This window comes from Labrus mixtus, chromosome 21 (genome assembly GCF_963584025.1).
Source record: "Labrus mixtus chromosome 21, fLabMix1.1, whole genome shotgun sequence".
In the NCBI taxonomy this organism is placed as follows: Eukaryota; Metazoa; Chordata; class Actinopteri; order Labriformes; family Labridae; genus Labrus; species Labrus mixtus.
Genome location: NC_083632.1, coordinates 10612400 through 10632073, shown reverse-complemented (window position 1 = coordinate 10632073; position 19674 = coordinate 10612400). Strand labels below are relative to the sequence as shown.

At 40.1% G+C, this 19674-nt stretch overlaps 1 protein-coding gene across 1 annotated transcript in view; it reads right to left on the bottom strand.

The window, feature by feature from the left end:
• Positions 1-19674, bottom strand: part of LOC132955509 (protocadherin-15-like) — a 160366-nt gene that overhangs the window by 18562 nt on the left and 122130 nt on the right. The window contains exons 29-34 of the mRNA XM_061028370.1: positions 18030-18260; positions 17634-17722; positions 14765-14941; positions 13987-14205; positions 12239-12247; positions 10858-10968 (exon numbers count right to left, since the gene is read on the bottom strand). Coding sequence (XP_060884353.1) covers positions 10858-10968; positions 12239-12247; positions 13987-14205; positions 14765-14941; positions 17634-17722; positions 18030-18260 — 836 coding nt within the window. The remainder of the gene's footprint in view (positions 1-10857; positions 10969-12238; positions 12248-13986; positions 14206-14764; positions 14942-17633; positions 17723-18029; positions 18261-19674) is intronic.

The window sequence follows — 19674 nt, the reverse complement described above, 5'->3', positions numbered from 1 at the left end:
AGTGTGTGCAGTGACATGCAGCACACTGAGGTGGAGAGCCAATCTTAACATGAAACATTTCCAAAGCAGTCATCTGAAACAGCCGCCCTGCAGCGCTGCCTGCAACCTGTTTGATGCAGCTCAGTGTACGTGGCGTCATTGCGTTTCATACCCAAACTCTTGTGTGTACTATACTACACATGTAGAATGTTCTGTGTTAGTCCATTAGCTTCTCAAACACGTACAGCTCATCAAGACAGGTTTATAGCTTGATCATTAATTCATGTATGTAAACAGAGGAATATACTGCTGAACACATCAGCATATCTGAAACAATGCTCATCATATTATGGGAGGGAATCTAACAAATAGTCATCCTTTCAATGCGTCTTGATAAATCAGTATTTTAAAGACAATATATCGGGGAAAACCTCTATCCCAATCTTGTCTCATGGTTAAAGAACATATTTGATTAACACATTAGATTAGTCTTTAGTTAATGTTTGAGGCAGCTAAAGTTAGCATTTTACCACTACCTCGCCAACATTATGTTTTTTTTTGTGTTGCACAATATGACAGGAAAACAGTACATTTTATCTATGATAGCTTGGAATTTACTTCTCCCGTCAATAACTGTTACGTACGCTAAATAATGCTAATGTAAGCTGATTGAAGGAATGGTAGAGTGCTCATGCTATCTGTGACAGCAGTACAACATCATAACATATGAGCTCCCGACCATGAGCGTGATATCAGAGGAAGTTTGCAGAGGGAATGTGGTGAATAACACAGACTATGTTTGTGTGCGTGTGTGTGTGTGTTAAATTGGCGACATTGCTAACAGCTTTACAGATTCAATTGAGAAACGATCCATCAAGCTTTGTGTGATAGTTCAGTGTCTGACATCACATATCCTCTTTTAATGTTAATCACTACATAAAGGAGTATCTGGGTTTATTCAGTTGTATACATGTTGATGATTTGATCCAGTTACACATACAGAATGAGCATCAGTGCCACTGAATCTGTATTAATATAAATGTCATTGTAAGAATGAATTCCCTTTCATCAAGCAGTAGAAAATGTAACCCTCTTGCCTAAAGTAAAGGGATTTCCTGTTTTGTTTTGTTTGGGGAAAAAAGATAATCCAAGGAAAAGAGACGAAACTTCACGTACATAAAAGTGACTTAAATGCTTTGCTAGGGCTGGAGTTTTTACATAAGATAAGATTTGGCCTGGGAATGCAGACATTTACATCAAAACCAAAAAGCGCAAGCTAAACTAAATCTTTACATTTTTTGAGTCATTTCTGATTCCATTAACGATGCTGGAAAACATTTTGTCTGCTGAAAAACGCTCAGACCTCTGATGAATAAGCCTGAATGCAATGTTGTAACTATGCCCTACACTAAATTAGACAGTAGAAACAAACAGCAGGTGATGTAAAACGTGTTCCAGTCTACATCAATGGAATAAGATTTATGTCATTTTAAAAGTAGACATTTGCTGACAAATTAACTTTCTCAAAGAGCAGAAACCCCTTCAATGCTATGAATCCACAGAGTAGTTCCACTTGAGCCTGATGTGGCTGTGCGACCTTCATAACACACCCGATCTCACATTTGAGGTGAGTACAACAATAACGTTACTCAGGAGGCCAGCGGCATGACTCCCCTCTGCACACTTTTCATCAAGAGTAAACAACAGCAACAATTCCATCATTGTCAGTCAGGAGATGCTCCACTTTGCATTTATGCCCACAGCACTGCTGTTTCTATTCTGCTCCTCCCTCAGGCTTTCCAGGGGGAAGGTGCAGTTTAGATGCAGGACGAATGTACATGATTTGGGTTTCTATCTTAGTTACAGTTTATCTACTGCTGCTGTTAATGTGACATACTGTGTGTCTCGCTGCCATTCAAATGAACCAGGAGTATTCCATACATTACCTCTGAGTATAAAAGTGAGGAGAAAATTATAGCACTAAGGCAACAGATGCAATGGGGACAACTTGAACACCACAGAGATTGTGAAATTATGGTTTGACTCCAAGTTAGCACCACATATTTTATTGAGAAAAAAAGCCTCCTTTTGTACCTTTTCATATCGATTATTTTTCAAAGTATTCCAACATTAGAACAACAATAGGACAACCTCGAAAAAGGGTTTATAAAGGGTCAGCATATATTTTGAAAAAAATTGTCACTCTACATTAGGTTAAGATGTCTTTTCCACTATAGCTATGCATCTAGACACTCAATTCTACTTTTACTCCTTGAATAAACAAATATTCAGTTGAACCTGTTGAACATTAAAAGACAATATATGAACACTGCAGATGTACAGACAGAAAACAAACGATACAATAGAGTAAAGAAAAAGTATAAATATGAGTTAATAAAAGACAGACAACAAGACAAAGGTGTGGAAACCTTAAAGGGCTAACAATCAATATGGAGAACTACAAAAATAACTACAGTACCAACTTAATGAGTCTTTGACAGAAAGCTGAACAGACCCAAATGGACTAACAAGGATAACAGTCACTTAAAAAATGTAAAAATGTAATAGTAGAATAGAGAAAATAATCTGTTTTCTTATATAAAAGTTGACTCTAAACAAGTGTTAATGGATGACATCCAGAATGAAAACCATACAGTTGTAGAATAGAAATGCTTCTGCAAAGCTTTCAGCCCTCAGAGAAAAGACTGGATCCATCCAGCAAAATTCAACCCAAGTTGGCAGGTTTCAAATATTCTCTCCTTCTCCTCTGTTTCATGTTTACTTTTCACACCCAGTTCAGACTGCGCACTAACTCCACAGAGAGCGTAATTAGCTACTCACAACAGCATGTGGGCCGATCAACAATCATGTGTCTTTGATTGATTATAATTTGTTGTTGATAAGATTTCAATGGCTTGGTGTGGATGAAAACCCTTGATAATAGTAGCCAGGAAGAAAGTTAACATGGAGACATTTTGCCACCTCTAATCATCTGAATGTACTGCTCTCATCTGCAGCTTTTTAAGCCAATTTTCCTCAGCATTCATTAGCAAGTCCAATAAAATCTGTTTGTAGGAAACTACTGTATAATAATGGCAGAAAAAGAGTCAGCCCTCTATATGGTATATTCAGCATTGAAGCAGGCTTTTGAATTCCTTTAAAAGGTTCCCGGAAAGAACACAAGACTGGGAGACCACTGAAGAACGCACTACAAGATATGAAAAACAATTGGTGCATCAATGACTACAGGATAATATAAAGATAATGATGTTAGAAAAAAGGAGAAAGACCACCTTAAGAGATCTCCTAAAAAATCATGGGATCTCATTGAGGTTAAAAGACCAAAGATCCAAAGATAAATACTTTGTAGTAAGAAATAACAAAACCACAACACCATCCAGAATTCAACGAGTCTGAATGTATAAATATTTTGGGAGATGCTGCAATATAAGTTGTCCTTTCCTCGGCAAAACTGGGGATGAGCTGTAGCTTTTTGTTTTATCTCAACAGAAGAACGCTGGTTGAAGTTTGCCTTCAGGCTCGAGTGTTTACTGTTCTCCCTCTTTCCTGCACTCGCTCATTGGTTACTTTAGTACTGCTCCAAAAGTACTATCCAAGTGGTCCAAAATTTAAACCAAGGTAAGGTAACTTGATTGAAATCACTGCAACTTTTACTCCGCTTTCACTGGTACACGATTTGATCTGTAAGTTTTTAAAATGAGCAGATTACTGGGCGAACAATGGTACCAACCGATGAGCCAACAGTCTGATCTTCCTGTACTCTTAGTCCACCTTTAAACTGATTATTATTTCCTCTTCCTTCTTATACACTCTTTATCTTCCTGAAGAGAGATGAAGAGAAATGTTACAGAATGCAGAGTCACTTTCTCCCCTTCTCTTGTTCTGTTCTCTAACAGTACTTTTTTTTTTTTATCTTACTCATACTTCTTTTTCTTTCTTTTCTCCTGTAGAAAACAAAAGTCTTGTTGCAAGAGAACAGCGGCAGCAGAGTGAAGTCACCCAATATTCAGAGCATCCCACTGAGCTATTTTAAGCATCAGTCCCTTGACAACTCCTCTGCAACCATGCAACAATGTCAAGAAACTGTTCTTTGTGTGCTCTCCACTTCGAAAAGGCAAAAGGCTAAAGTATTGTAGACTGAGAGGGGAATCGTTTCTCGAGCTCTTCCACGATGGAGTTCATTTTTGGGTTGGGCTGAATCTGTTGGAGTGGAAGATCCTCTCCTCCTCCACCCGCTCCTTCTTTAACTCCCTCTCCTCCCTCTCCTCCCTCCCCTCCCTCCCCTCCTCCTCCTGATGTTGTTAATGTATCCAAAGAGTCAAGAGAGTCGAGAGAATCCATTGAAGCGTGGCTCTTCATGACCTTTTTGAGTGGGATCTGTTTTTGGTCGATCTGGCTGAACATGTTCGCCACAGACTTCTCAATGTCCGCAATGTTTTGGATGTTTTTTAGTATTCCTTTCAACTCTCGTCGAGGTTGTTCAGGCTCCATGGGGAGGGGTGGCAGAGTTGGCCGGAGGGAAACGGGCCTCAAGGTAGGTGCTTCTGAGAGCGACGGCAGGACAAAGGTGGACGGGCGCAGGAGTGACGGGGACAAAGGGGGAGGGAGAGGTGGGGGAGGAGGTGGGGGAGGAGGTGGGGGAGGCATAGGTAGAGGAGGTGGGGGAGGAGGAGTCCGTTGTTCTGTATGATTGGAGTGAGTTGGAGGGGGAGGGGGAGGGGAGGAGGGGTGGTGTGGAATAGGAGGATTGAGAGGTGCAGGGGAAGAAGGGTGATGTGGTGGAGGAGTAAGAGGAGGGAGAGGAGCAGGGGAGGAAGGTTGGCGTGGTGGGGGAGGTGGAGGAGCTGATGTGGTAGGTGGAGGTGGTGGTGGGCATGGAAGAGGTGGCGGTGGAGGAGGGGTTGATGGCGGATCAGGGATTACCTCTAGAGTAACCTGAAGTCTTTCGTCCACATACTGATTTCCTGTTAAATTTGACCCAAATCGTCGCAGCACAGGAGGAGTTGGTTTGTGACTTGGTGGAGGTGTACTTCCATCGCTGTGAGTGACAATGATACTTGGGGGACCCTCTTTGATATGAACAGTTGGGAAATTTAGGGAGGCGTTATGCTTCTGGTACAGAGGAGATTCAGGATAAACCGAAAGTAGCATGTCAGGCGACAAAGATCCTTGTGAGTCTCGGTTTTGCCTTTGCCTCATTTCTTGTAGCGCCTGTTGCTCAAACTGTCTTGCTTGTTCTTTCACCGTCAGCTTGGGTTCCAGACTTGGGCTTCCAAGTAAGTCTGAATCCAACCCCCGGTCAAAACCTGAATCAAGACCAGCATCTTTGCTGTCCTTGAATTCGGCCTTTAGAAGCTCCAACTCCCACTGCACAGGATCCATGACCACTTGACGGCGCAAAGCGTCATACATCTCTTTTCGGTGTAGTCTTGATGGGAGTGTCCAGCTGTGTCCACCCCCAGATCCCCACCCGCTGTCACTGCCGCTGTAGCCACCAAACCCAACATCACCTCCAGTGGAGCTGAGTCTCAGCCAGGCCTCACGAAGGCCATTCCTAGAAGGTGAGAAATTCCCAAGGAGATCTCGTCTCCTCTGGCTTCTCCCAAGAGTGTCAGGGCTGCTCAAAGTCCCATCCTCATGGTAGATTGGATTTTTGATAGTCAGGGGGTTCTCATCAGAGAAGAAGGTAATGCTGGACTCAGACTTAGGTAGGTTATGAAGTACCCCTCCATTAGCAATACACTGACGATGAGCAGCAATTGCTCGTGTGGCGAAATCTGAGATCAGGCGTTGGCGATCACTTTCGTCCAAACTGCAACCCCTGCCACCAACACCACCTTGGTTTGCCCGGCTAGCACATGGATGGAAGAAAAGAAAACGAGAAAAAGATGGAATGAAGGGAGAAATAATAAAAGAAAGGCATATCAAATATAGGGGAGAGAAGGGTGGAATGAATTGATAATATGTGATCGGCACTAAAAGAAAGGGAAGAGGCAGATAAAGACTTAATGAAATCTAAACTAAAAGAGCAGTAATGCAAAGTTGTAAAGAAACTTGTTTTATAAAAAGTGGAGAACATAAAGAATGGGATAAAGGTGGATAAAACCTTTGAAAGGCTGCATGAGCTGTTTGGTAAATGAAATAAAAAGAGACTTTACATTAGGAGACAAATTAAGAAAGGAATGAGAGGAAATGGATGGATTTCAAAAGAAGCAAGAACATTTTATTTCAGTACTTTTTTTACCAGAGGGGCAAGAGATGGAGCGTGAAAAAACAGTCTTCAAACACTAAGGGAAAGAATGAAAATAGACTTTACGTATGTGAAAAGTGATTTACTACAAAGGCACGACTGAAACTATAAACAATGGCAGATCTGTTGGGGCAAGGATAGACAGCCTGCATGATGGAGTTCTGAAAGTGTTCAGAACACAAACACTGATTATTTCCTCACTTGGTAAAGGTGCATCGATCTGTGAAATCTCTGGTGTAGCTGGCAACTTTGTTGAAGATGCAAACTCTTTTAGCACTCCATGCTACATTGCTGCCTTCTTCTATACTGAGGCAACCAACGCAACTTAACTAGACTTCTAATCTATGACCGATCAGCTAGAAGCACGACGCACATCTAGCTACACATCTCTCTGATCTATGAAGGTAAAATGACCCTGTACATCAAACAAGACTAACCACTAACCAGCACAGACACAAACACAAGACTAAAGCAGCAGAACTGTTACAGCATAATGTCAAACTGGCCAAGGATGTGAGGCAACTTTTCAACATCCTACTCACTTTGGTCTGTCGGTCATGGGTAAAGGTGGACGGATGGGAATGAGAGAAGATGTACAGATGAATGCATCAGTCGGCAAGAGACGAGGAAAAGAAGAATAAAATGACAACAAGAATAATGTTAAAATTGAAAAGTTGTGAAAAGAGGGAGCAAAAAAAGAAAAGACTTCTGCTATATATAACAATAACACACCACAATAAATGGAAAGAGGAAAGCGGAATGTAATCTGTTAGTTTTTCTGAATGAATAAGAGAATGTCTTAAGGATTTGTTTGTCCAGAAAATTTTGTATTAGCTTTAAATCATTGTCCACTACTTTTGTTCAAGTGTATATTTCCTGACCTGTCACATACTTTACACAACAAAAACTATCTTGTTGACAGTGAAGGAATGGCCCTTTCACATTCTATAAAAGTCGTGTTTATTTCTCACTTTCCATTATCGGTCTAGACATAAAACTTGCAACCATTCAAGTCATAACTGAATTACCATTCACAAATTGGTTATGATTATAAGATAAGATAAAACTTAATTGATCTCCAGGGGGGCAATTCGGGCATTGCAGCACCACAAAGACAAAGTAGCAGTAGGTAGTAAAAAAAAAAAAAAAATCTAACAGAATAAATAAGATAAATGCAAATAAAACAAGAGGTATCTACAACTGGAATATAAAGGAGTGAAGTGAACTATACCGGACAATAAAGATATTTTGATTATTGCAGTATTTATGCTCAAAGATTAACGGAAAAATGCCATTTCTTGATCCAGTGATCAGTTGTATAGAGAGGACATCACAACATTTAGAAAACCTTCACTATGGGGTTTGCCTTTCACAACAGAAGTCAGTCAAACACCCAGAACCCTGAAGTGGCAAAGAAAGCACAGAAACAGTTTATGTTCCAGAAAACGAGCCTGAAGAAAACAAAATGTTAAGAGTGTGGACTAGCCATGAATCTACATTAATATAAAGGCATGCTCCTTCACACCTACAGTTTTAACAGAACACAAGTGATGACAATAACATGTGCTGTAACTTTTCATGTCACCTTTGAGAGATGTTCTCTGTTCAATTTGCACACAGGTGGACAGTTAATCAAAATATGGAACTTTGTTAACTGTTAATCTGTTATAATGTTGTTAACTTTGAAAACTGAAGTCAACATTTAGGTTAACGGATATTATCAAAAAAAACAACGACAACATGAGCTTTTTGCAGGGTCAATATAGCGAGTTCTTAAGAGTCCATGAAGACCTAGAAAACTCAGAATGACACACGTCTGTGTTGAAAATCTACACATAAAGAAACTTTTTTGATACATCATCACTGTCTTCACTCAAGCGGCGCTCCAGAAGTACATTCATTTAGGTCAAGCAGCACTTCACAATAAATCGCCCAGGGCAGAGACTGGCTCGTTATTCCAAAATCTCTCTGAAGTACAGGAGGCGATATGCTCTTACTCAGGTTGTCTGTGATCCATCTTACCATGTAAGAGCAGGGTTTGGACATTAAATGAAACAGAATTTAAGACTTAAAGGTTTTGATACTTGTTTTCAAATTAACGTCCACGTTACAAATAAATTCTAAAAAATAGCGCTGATACTAAAAGCTTAACAGATCAATGCCTATCTCTGAATTTGCATCTAATGCTACGTAAAGAAAACTCAGCTTCTAGTTGTTAATAATCAGACTTCAAAACCAAATCTGTCAAGAGACCAGCCAAATCTAATTAAAAGAAAGAAAAAAAAGAAGCCTGGAAAATCAGTCGACTGAGCAGTTTGATAATGGGCCTTAATTATGAATGAGAAAACTTTGAACTTTGCCAGATTTGAAACTCGTTTGGGATTCCCTAGCCCCTGAAAGATTGTAGTTGAACAGAAGATACACAGACACACAGAAGTATTTCATTAGAAATCGCAAACTGCTTCCTGGTGTGCGCACACGCACACGCACACACACACACACACACACACACACACACACACACACACACCTTCCCCACCACAATTAAACATGCTCTGCAGCTTATCAATAGAATTAATTATTGCCTGAGGTGGTCTTTATAAATTACGAGCTGCATTTATTTCAATTATCTCATATCCAAGTTCATTTCCGCACACATTTTTCAGGACCATTTGGGCTGGTTAGACACACACACCAGCACACACACCAGCGCACACACACACACACACACACACACACACACACACACACACACACACACACACACACACACACACACACACACACACACACACACACACACACACACACACACATTTTAAAGCCCTTATTGTCATTTGGAGATAGTTTCTACCATCTTGCATATGAATTGCGCTCATGTTAATGGGAATGGGAAGGCATATCAAGGACAGACAGAAAACTGGTGATGCATGTAATGCTGATAAGAGTTCCTCTCAACTTCTTGTTAACGCTCCAATAAGGAATTACAAATGAAGTATCCGTGTATTGCCTTAAGTGTGTGTGTGTGTAGAAGAGAGAGAGAGAGAGAGAGAGAGAGAGAGAGAGAGAGAGAGAGAGAGAGAGTCTGAGGTTGTTCAAAGTTTCAGATATCAGGTAACAAAGTGTTTTCACAGTCCAGTCCCTATTAGCCACTTGATTAGACAAATTAACGTGTCTAAAATGAAGATTAATTAAAATAAAATCTCAAGAAAATTTACAAAAATAAAGGATCTAAGGGGTGTAGACTAGAGACCATTCCTGAATGTCAGAATAATAAAGCCACTTTTCTAGGTAGCATATATTGTCCTTCAGCCCTGATGGGGTTGAGATGCAGGGCAGAATGAATGAGAAGACAGTTTTGCATAATCATCAAAAAGCTTCATTTGCTGGCCAGGGTTCATGGCCTTATGATAATCAACAGTAGGAAGTACTTGCACAGGGGACATTTAGGGGTCAAAAGGAGGGGTTACGGTGGGTAGAGCGAGGGGACTGAGCAGGATGGTTACAATGAATGGATGATTGGGAATCATTCAAAATGCTGCTGCAGTTGTATGCTTGCTCACATTGTCATTTCAACGAGTACTGTCAAAAATAAATGATACATTTTAACTTAAACTTCAGAACAAACGCTAAGCAAAATAAATCATACTGCAATGTTCTTGGAAAGCTGATCAAGAAAAAAGGACATTTTTAGAGGCTACATTGTAGGGACTTTAAAGTGGCTGAAGCCATCAGTCGATACTAATCTTTCAGAAAACTTGAGAGGCTGCACTTGAAGTGAAAAACTGTTCTGTGTGCAGATCGTTGACCTTCATGTTATCTTTTCTATAGTGAGGACATTAGTATGCATTACAACATGGGAAATGACAAGGAAAGAGCTGAAAGAACGTCGTCTAACTTTGAGTAGATAAAATTGAAGGGTTTATCTTCAACTGTTAATGCATTCAAAATCAAAGCTTTGTTTGGTGTCGGTTTGATGCGGCGCTCTTAGGCTCTGTTTGATTAATCTAAGATTGTGTCGTACCGCCGCAATGTCAGTTTTACTTTTGCCTCAAAAATGAAAAACAAAGGCAGAGAAATGTCTTTAGACTATAAACGGCTTTGACGCTACATTCACATCTGTTTGAGGCTTCTTTGAGAGACTTTTTTTCCCCTTAAATGAAACATCTTAGAATGTGCTTTTAGCTCAGGAGAACATTGGGAAAGTTTAGCTAAGTAACTTTAGTGAGGTGGATCGACAAGTGTGGTTTCAGTGATCGACCGCATGAAACATTTTGTAAATCCTGACGTCAGACATCAAAACAGAGTTACTTCTGTATAATTCATTTAAAACTTTCAAAAACAAATTCAGAGGATTTTCAACAGGTAAAGAAACGTCTTCAAAGGCTGAAAGTGCAACCACTTTGTGCCAGTACGGCCGCCTTATCAATTTCATATGAAACTTAGTCAAGACTTTGAAGAATCTGTTTAATGGCTGCTCTGTGTTAGAAAGCCTGTTCATGTGCTTTTTAAACACATCTTAAGAGGTTGTGAATGTGTCAACCAGTTAGTCTAATTCCTCTGCTTTGGCTCGTCAATGTAAAATGCCACTTTCACACTCCACTTACATGGCGTTGTCACCCAGCTCCTCGTACAGGTTGTTGGCAGTGCCTCCCCCAGGTTTACCCGTTGGCAGGGCCATCTGGATGCGTGCAGTTTTGGCACACTCGGCTTGGCGTCTGGACACAGCAGAGAGGACACACACACAGTTTGTCTTGTGAAGTTAGAGCAGTGCAGGAGGACGCTACAACTTTTCAGGTTTCTGCAAAAATGTTTGCAGTACCATGCAATATATAAAGTAAATATATATGATGTATAAATTATTTTTTTATTTTTAAACAATTACATGCAGGCACCTTTATGATATTAGAGTGTATTTAAGTATTGAAAAGGGTGTCATGGCATATGTTAGTAATGACACCCTTTTGCTTTTATCCTTCAAAACATCATTTCTGTCCAGACTGATATATCAACCATTTAATGAACCACAGAGCATTCTATCACAGACGGTCATGCTTCCTATGGAACTAAGTTTGTCTGGGGCGTCGGTGGCGCAGTGGTTGGTGTGTGCGCCCCGTGTGCAGAGAGGCTATAGTCTTTACCACATGTCGTTCCCCACTCCATCTCTCTCCCTGATTTCTGACGGAATCCACTGTCATCTCTCCAATAGAGGTACAAAAAGCCCCCAAAACAATTTTGTAATACCCTGACATTTTCTCCATCATCACAGAGAGATTGAAGTTATATGTCTAAACAAATGTTGGACGGATTGAAGTGTAATGTTATAGCAAAACCAATGTTAAACCAGTCAGACAAGCTGAACATGAGTTTATTTATTTATATTTTTGAGGGGCTTTTTATGCCTTTATTGTGGAGATAGGACAGTGGATAAAGTCGGAAAACATGGAGAGAGAGAGCAGGGAACAACAATTGGGAAAGGAGCCAGAGGTCGGATTTGAACCCTGCTTAGAGGACTATAGCCTCTGTACATGGGGTGCGCTCACTAACCACTACGCCACCGGCAGGTTTGAGTTTGTAAAATGAAGCTGTACTTGTGTAAAAGAAGATACATTTCTTCTTGGCAAAGTTAAATAGTCAAACTTTAAACAACTAACTTTCGTTTCCAGTCGATATAATCAGGAATAAGACATCAAAACATACACACACACACGTACGCGCACACACACACACGTACACACACACACACACACACACACACACAAACAGACAGACTCTAATAAAAACCTCAGTTTTCTGACATTTACTGATTCCATGTTCTTCAGGAGTCATTTGTTTGATTGTGCACTGTCCTTTCTGTTTTCACTGCCCTTCCTGATCTTCTTCATTTTATTGTACAATGAAAGTCAACAGATTAATCAGAGTGAAAGGTGTTTTTAAGACGGCCACAAAGTTACTACTCCAGCACAAGAATAAAAGCACAGTACTCACTCTTTAAACCTGTTGTGGCGGGACGCAGCAGATGGGCGGCGGGGAAAGATGGAGACAGATGAATGATTATTTGAAGCACAAATCACACAGTCTTTCTGCAACAGCCAGGTTTTCTTTTCTCATTTAAAGGCAGGCTGAACAATTGGTCTTCATTAATGTTAGTTAGCAACAGAGGCTAGTGATTATGACACTGATGATTACCATTCTGTTTTTCTCTGACATCGCCTCTCCGCTCTTGTCCTTTGTTTGTTATTAGTCTCTTTTTCTCAGCGGGATGAGTAGCTCACTCCAAAACCACTGATCCGGCTGAAATCTGTGTTTCTGTGTTTGTTGATGTGTGGTTGGGAGACGGATCAAATTAATGGCCTCTCACGGTGGTTAGCTAAACAAACTATTAGAATTGGCGCTGGGGGACAGGCTGCCATGCTGAATTATCCGGGGAATTGACTGGCCCAGGTGATAAAATGATGAATAGTGCAAAAGGACGTCCTGTGGGAGAGACTGCCGGCTTTGTCTATTTTTATGACTGTCGGGATTCTCTTCACAGAAATTCACGAGTTCTCTAAATGGCTTGTTATCTTTTCTTAGCCCTCCTATTTAAAGTCAAATGCTGCTTCTTTTTTCGACCGGTGTGTTTAGAGGACTTAAGCAGCACCAATTTGATGTTGAAGTTGATGGTTTCACTTCAAGTGCAGTCATGTTGGTGGCTAGAAGGGTGGGCAGAAGACGTCACACAAAAACCACATAATAAGGAACGTTGCCCGCTTCAGAAGATACGATTCTTTGATGGGCTACAATAGATGAAATAGCAGCCTATGAGGTCTGCACAATACTTTCACACCTTGTGCATTAATGAGTGGCTTTGACTTTGTTTGGACTGAGACATTTTTTAGTCAGTCTGTCAATGTTTACCTCCCAAGACTATCAGTGGTAGTACACTGTAAACCAATTTTTCATGGTTACAGTTAAATTTTTTTGATAAATACAAAGTAATATAATGTATTTACAAAAAGGTCTGGAGAGGTATATCTTAAAGCAAATATTACTCACTACTAGTAAAATAACTGAGTTGAAAGGTATTTTCAGTTGAAAGTCATTGCACTAGGAAGATTTAATGAGTACTACAGTTTGTTATTCATCATAATGGCCGCCCCTTAGAGCTAAGGTGTGGCTTAATTAACAATGGAGGTTAATTGATTCAGTTACTAAACAGTTTTTAGTAGATGGGTGTCCTGTTGGTTTTGCTCTCTAATGGTTTTGTTTGAAATGTAGGCTAGTGCCAGCCTTATCCATACAGCTACTGTCAGGTTCTTTCAGTTTGTATCACTTCAGCAACCCTTGTTGACAAAGCAGTACGTGATCTTGTCATGTACATGCCTAATAAGTATTCTCATCCTGCTGTCTTTTAACCGTAAAACGTATCACTCACTTTTATCTTTTCTGTGGGAATTGTAAACAAAGGCTCTTCGGGTCTGCATGCTATAAATCACTGCATTTTACAGAGACCCCATGTAACCAGCAACAATCACTGACAGTGTATATACAGTATATAGTAAAAGTCCTCTAGCTGAGGGCCTTGTTTGCTTTTGTAGGTAAAAAGAGGCACAAGTATACGTTTCAGTCTATTTCAGAAGCATTTTGAAACAAGGTTGAAAACAGGGGGAGCGAGATATCCTACAATTCCCTGCAAATCCAACAGTGCCTGATTGGAGTGAAAAACATATATACTACACATGGTTTGCACTTACTGTCTGTAGGTGATGATAACGATCAGTATAGCAGGGACACAGCAGATAATAATAATAACCGCCAGAGCCAACAGCGCCCCCTCTGTGTAGCCCACAGACTGCACAGCTTTCTTCACACTGGTCACCACTTCAGGAGTTCGGATCTCCAGGATCCGTCCACCAGGGGGGAGGAAGGGCTGGAACTCCTTGTTGATGTCCAAGAGTTTACCATCAAGAAACCTTGGGATCAGAAAACAGATAATAACTGAGTTCATCGAAGTATATTTGACCTTACAAATTACACATGAATCCATCAGTTTTAGTACAAGTGATGCCAAGATTAAAAGGGTGTTTATGTGTTATGTTCGGGCAAAGGCGAAGATTCTCTGCCAGCAAGATGTCAAAAAGGGATTCATGCTAAAAACTGATCATCAGGTCAGCGAGTCTCAGGCTAAAGTAAAACAAAAATACACCCACACTGCTAGAAACATATCAAGAGCTGTTTAAAACAGTTGCTTATTTGTTTGCATCTTTAAAATAGCTCTCTGTCAAAGTGAGGAAGGACAGAATTAAGCATGAACTCCTCTTCCTCCGTGGTTAAGCTGACAGAAAGCTTCAAAAAAAGTACTTAAAAACTTCTGTGAATGGCAGCACTCCAAAACCCTAATTTAGGCTGATAAATATAGAAATTAATTAATTTCATAGAGACTTCAGTGAGGTCCCTGTCCTATTCTTTTTATATAAAGCTTTTGGAGAGCTGCCACTTCACTTTTCATGGATTTGTTGGCAAAGTTCATACTTGTGGAGCTCCTGCCTGGATACAGCTCTGTTTGTCAGCGGGTCGATTGCGTAAATCATGAGGTCCGACTTTGTGTAGTCTTCCTGCTCCATTCCATCACCGTGGCGACGGGGCCCGATGGTTTCCACGACAACCTTTGCCCCTGGTATCTGCTCCTGGACGTAGCGTTCCAAAATGCTGAGGAGGGAAAAGAAAAAAAGTGATTTTTGGCAGTAAAATGTACATTTATGTTTTTGCATGTGCTTTGAAACATGCAGAGAGAAAGAACACTGACACCAATGTTTTTTCACCGCTTCGGCTAGACAGACTCATGCTGTGCAATATTGATTTCTCTCCCCCCCCTGAAACACCGGCACACTACAGGTATTGTCCCACTGTGGAGTATGTATATGTCTGAGTGTTTGTGTTTAAGGAAAAAAGAAAGAGTCAGGCAGAGAGAAAAGGTGATAAGTGCTTTGAAACACAGAGCCCTGCAGAAATATCACAACACACATAATGGGAAATGCAGTTTGTGTTTTAGTTTGAACACTGTGCATTTCTTTACATTTATAGAAATATATCTGCCAGACTGTGGAGAGAGATAATATTACATTACTGCTACATTCAAGCAAACTCCTCAAACAAGCGGAGCTGAATGAAATGTCAGAGTATTTGACATTCAAAGCTCTTACTGTGGTGTTAGTAGTTCATGTTTTTTAAGGGCATGAATCGTTAATGTTTGGATATCCAGAGAGAAAATGTAAAGCATTTCTAAAACAGTTTGTGTTTGCTTCAAGGGGCAGGAGGTAGAGGGTTACAGCACAGGATTATGGGAAACAATAGAAGGTAATATTAACATGTTGGAAATGAACCTCAAACAGCTATATGGCGCCAAAAGCCATACAAAAACAATCAATTCTGACAGTCGCTTTGAATTGAACATTTCCTGTTGGATATTAAACAGCTTTTTGGTTCAATGTTTTATGAGGACAACATCGTATCTTGTTTTCCTCAACTCTACATGGTACTGTAACTGCAATTCAGCGAAAAAAAACAAACAGAACAAAAAACATGTAAAGTATCAACATCACTTTCGGAATGTTGTTTTGTGAGACCTACTTAAAAAGTGTGATTACAGTCTGTTCCTGTAGTTTGACCTGAATCTACCCCTTTGCTTGGATCAGTTTTATCAGGATTTTATGGATCGAGGTTTTGCTGCACCTACTCCAAAGTTTAGAACAAAAACAAACCGGACGTCTTCTCAGGATAAAGATATGACTGGAGTAGCTTATTACAACTGATTCAATATTATACTGGTGTTCTTTTGAACCCAATATTAGGATTTGATCCTTATAACCAGCTTTACTCTGATCAGATCAGGCCCTTGTTGTCTAAATGCCAGCACACATAAATAAGGACAAACATTTGGAGGATTATAAAGGGGCTGTTGTAGGATCAGAAACTGGACTCTAGCTGTGGTGGTCTGATGATGTCCCGGTCACAGTACCAGTGTGAGTTCTAGTTCAACAAACAACTTGGAGATTTTAAACTTTCTGGGACACTTGATTATGATAAACCTCTATTTTTAAACGCAGCACTGTTTTTGCTCTTTATCAGCTCTGTGTTGATTTCCCCATGGTAGCAATTACAGCATCCGTCTCTCCCATGAAGCTAAATCAATACAGAGGAACGTCTGCCAGATAAAACTCTCAAATATCAAATCTGCGGTCCAAACTTTATTTCAGCACTGCATGACTGTTCACTTATTAAACAACCAATTTATAACTGTATATCTTTTCAGGCCTTTAGTGGCAATGTAAACAATGACTAGATGTGTTTTGTTTGATTTATGTTGGATTTACTAACATGTAACAAACTGCATCCATTGCCATCTGTTTGCAGTGTTGATGCTACATGTTGAAGTTAAGCTGCCTGCTGTAAAGGAGGAAGGGAAGTATCAATAATAACGCTGCAGAGGGCAGATGGATCACCCGGTTCGAGAGTATCTGTCTGTTTGAGATGCTCTAAAAGTCAAGCAAACACACAGAGAGACAGAAGTCAAATCACAGGTCAAGCAAACACCTGACATTCTATTGGTCAGGGGATTTCAAGTGTACTAAAGCGTACCTGTTCTGAGTTAACACTTATCCCTTTTTTTTATCATTTAATTTGTTGGTGCAACAACCCCACCAAATTCCCCAACCCAATAGAATGTCAGGTGTTTGTCTGGCCTGTGATTGTGGGAAGTGAGAAGTTTGAACTGATGCTGCATTCAGGTGCTCTTCCGATGGTCCTGTATGTTCACAGGCTTTCAATTCGGAAAGCTGGAATGTTATAACGACAACAACAACAACAACCAACAGTATCGATGCTACAGAGACGACATGTGGAATGTCAGTGTGCAAAAAGCTGATGTGCAATTAGTGAATTCATAAAAAGTATCTGAACATGAACAAAACTTATTTTGACCCCCATGTGATGACGATAATATTAATAATAATAATAATAATAATGTCAAGTCGGCAAGTCGGCACCTAATCATTTCCCGAGTTTCTGAGTTGTTGTCGGACTTGAGCAGGCGTTCATGTACATTTTCCATGTACATTTTTCTAATGTGTACGACACCAGGTGAATGCAGGGGGAGAGCAGGCAAACAATTTTCAGTATAAGCAGAGCAACTCAAAGAGCAAAGGTTTTGAGGGAAACCATGTCAAAATAGGAACAATATGAAGAGATGCATTCAGTCATGCAATTAAAAGGCCACCCTCTTGATAAAATGTATAGGGGACACTGCACAATACCTGCTTACTGCCTTAAACTGAAGCATGTATATATATGCATAGTGATATAATGCTTAATAATGCTTGTATTGGTAATTAGAGTTTGTTACCTGAGAAGCTTGTTCTTGTTTTTCTCCACATAAGTTGGCGGCACGTTCGATACGACTACCTGCATGTCCAGCTGGTTCACCACTGACACCTTTACAAGAAAAAAAATACTGAAATAAATATATATTGCAACAGTTTCAGCTGCTAGTTTCTCCACTAAACCTTATCTGATGGCACATTTACTGCACCACTTTTAAAAAAAACACCATCCCCAATCAAACTATGCATCAAGCTTGTGACCAGCAGAATTTATTTTTACGTTTTGAGTTGCCTGAAGGATCCACTGAAAACCACATCCTTTGTTTTTTTCAAAGACAATGTGAACGTAAGATAAAATAAACCTCCTAATAGAACCATTACAAACCCGTCTCTGATGTCAAAAACACAAATATACGCACCACTATCTCCGCCTTGCTGCTGTGTCCTTGACCGTAGTTGTCTGTAGCGACGACCTCAAACTTAAAATACGACCTCCTCATGTTGCGGTACATGATGGCCGTCTTCACCACGCCGCTGTACGGCTCGATGACAAAGCCGTCTTTGCTGTCTTTAGTGTCTTTACCAGCAGGAGGGGGGATGATGAGGCGGTACATCATAGAGCTGTAGTTCCCCGTGTCTCTGTCCAGGGCCTGTGAAATGAGAACAACACCAATGACTACAGTGTTATTATAATAATCATCATCATTATGACTCCACAACAATATCAGCAGCTTAATCAGCATTTTAATGAATTCTATTATCATTATCATCCATGCACACAAGACTGTGATTAAGTCATTGTTGCGATTATCTTAATCAATTCTTTGCTCTGTGGTCATTTTCATGATTGTGATCAATTAATCCCAGGTGTTTGAGCAGCTGATCAATATGCAGCTCTGCCGTGATTATGGATTAGTTTAGCACTGATTTCCTGTTTGTTGTGTGTATTTCTCATTAGAGTCGTTTTTCTCTATCTTTTTCGCACGTTTTTTTTTAGAAGCAGTACCCTGCCTCACCAGTAGGGGTTAAAGGGAAGTCATGTGCAGGTCTATTCGTGTGTTCTGTCAGTCTGGCTAACTACCAAATGTCTCCCCTGTTCACACACGTTCATCCAAACCTCACACTTGCATCCACATGCAGACACACTCTCAGACAAACGTTGATTTATTACTGAGTCTTAAAAAGAAGGACCGAGAGTATAGAGTACAGATCCAGCTCTGAGGCACCCTCGACTTCAAAGGTAAAGCTATGATGGCAAAAACAAACAAAAAAAAATCTATTTTACTGTAAGGCCAGGGAGTAAGGAAAAAAAAAGCGAGGGCGAAAGAATAAAGGAAGCAAATGAAATAGGCTCATGTATATAAAAGAGGAGGGGAAACTGGAGGACTGAGGAAAGAAAGGATGTAAAGATCTTCTTTGTGTGAGTGTTCTTTCTTGCAGAGGTAGGCTGGAGTTACTTTTCAGCAATACATTACCACCTGCAGCTCTATTAAAAAAAAGACATTTCAACTGCTAAGGCATAAGTGTGTCAGTGTGACATTTTCTATTCTAAGCTGGACAAGTGATGTAACTAAGTTCAGTTAACCTTTTTGTACTGGTTGTAAAACAGCCTCAGTGTAATACTGATGCCTTTATATAACATATTTAAAGAGGAAAGATTTTCTCTTTCTGTAATATAACATTATCTGCTACAATTCTCGATGTCTTTCATCTGGATCTGACAGAGCAACTTACAGCAAACGGGCAAAGAAAGCCTTTGTTTTAATTTTTACAGGCAAATATCGATAGTCAGGGGTATTAGAGGAAGGCCTCAAGGAGATACTAAGCAGGAAATGACAAAAATAGAGCACAGCTGAAACACAAGACTCATTAGATTCAATCATAAAGTTGGCCTTTTTAGCCTTGACAGGTATTTATCTGTTTAATTAATGAAGTGTGGATTTGTGCAGTAAACGGAGGTCAAGGTGGACAACTCATCAAACCACAGACTTCATAATAGGCTTCTCAACGAGCAAACAACGTTTACAGTTTCACTGTCATTTGACAGTTTTTTTATGGACAAAA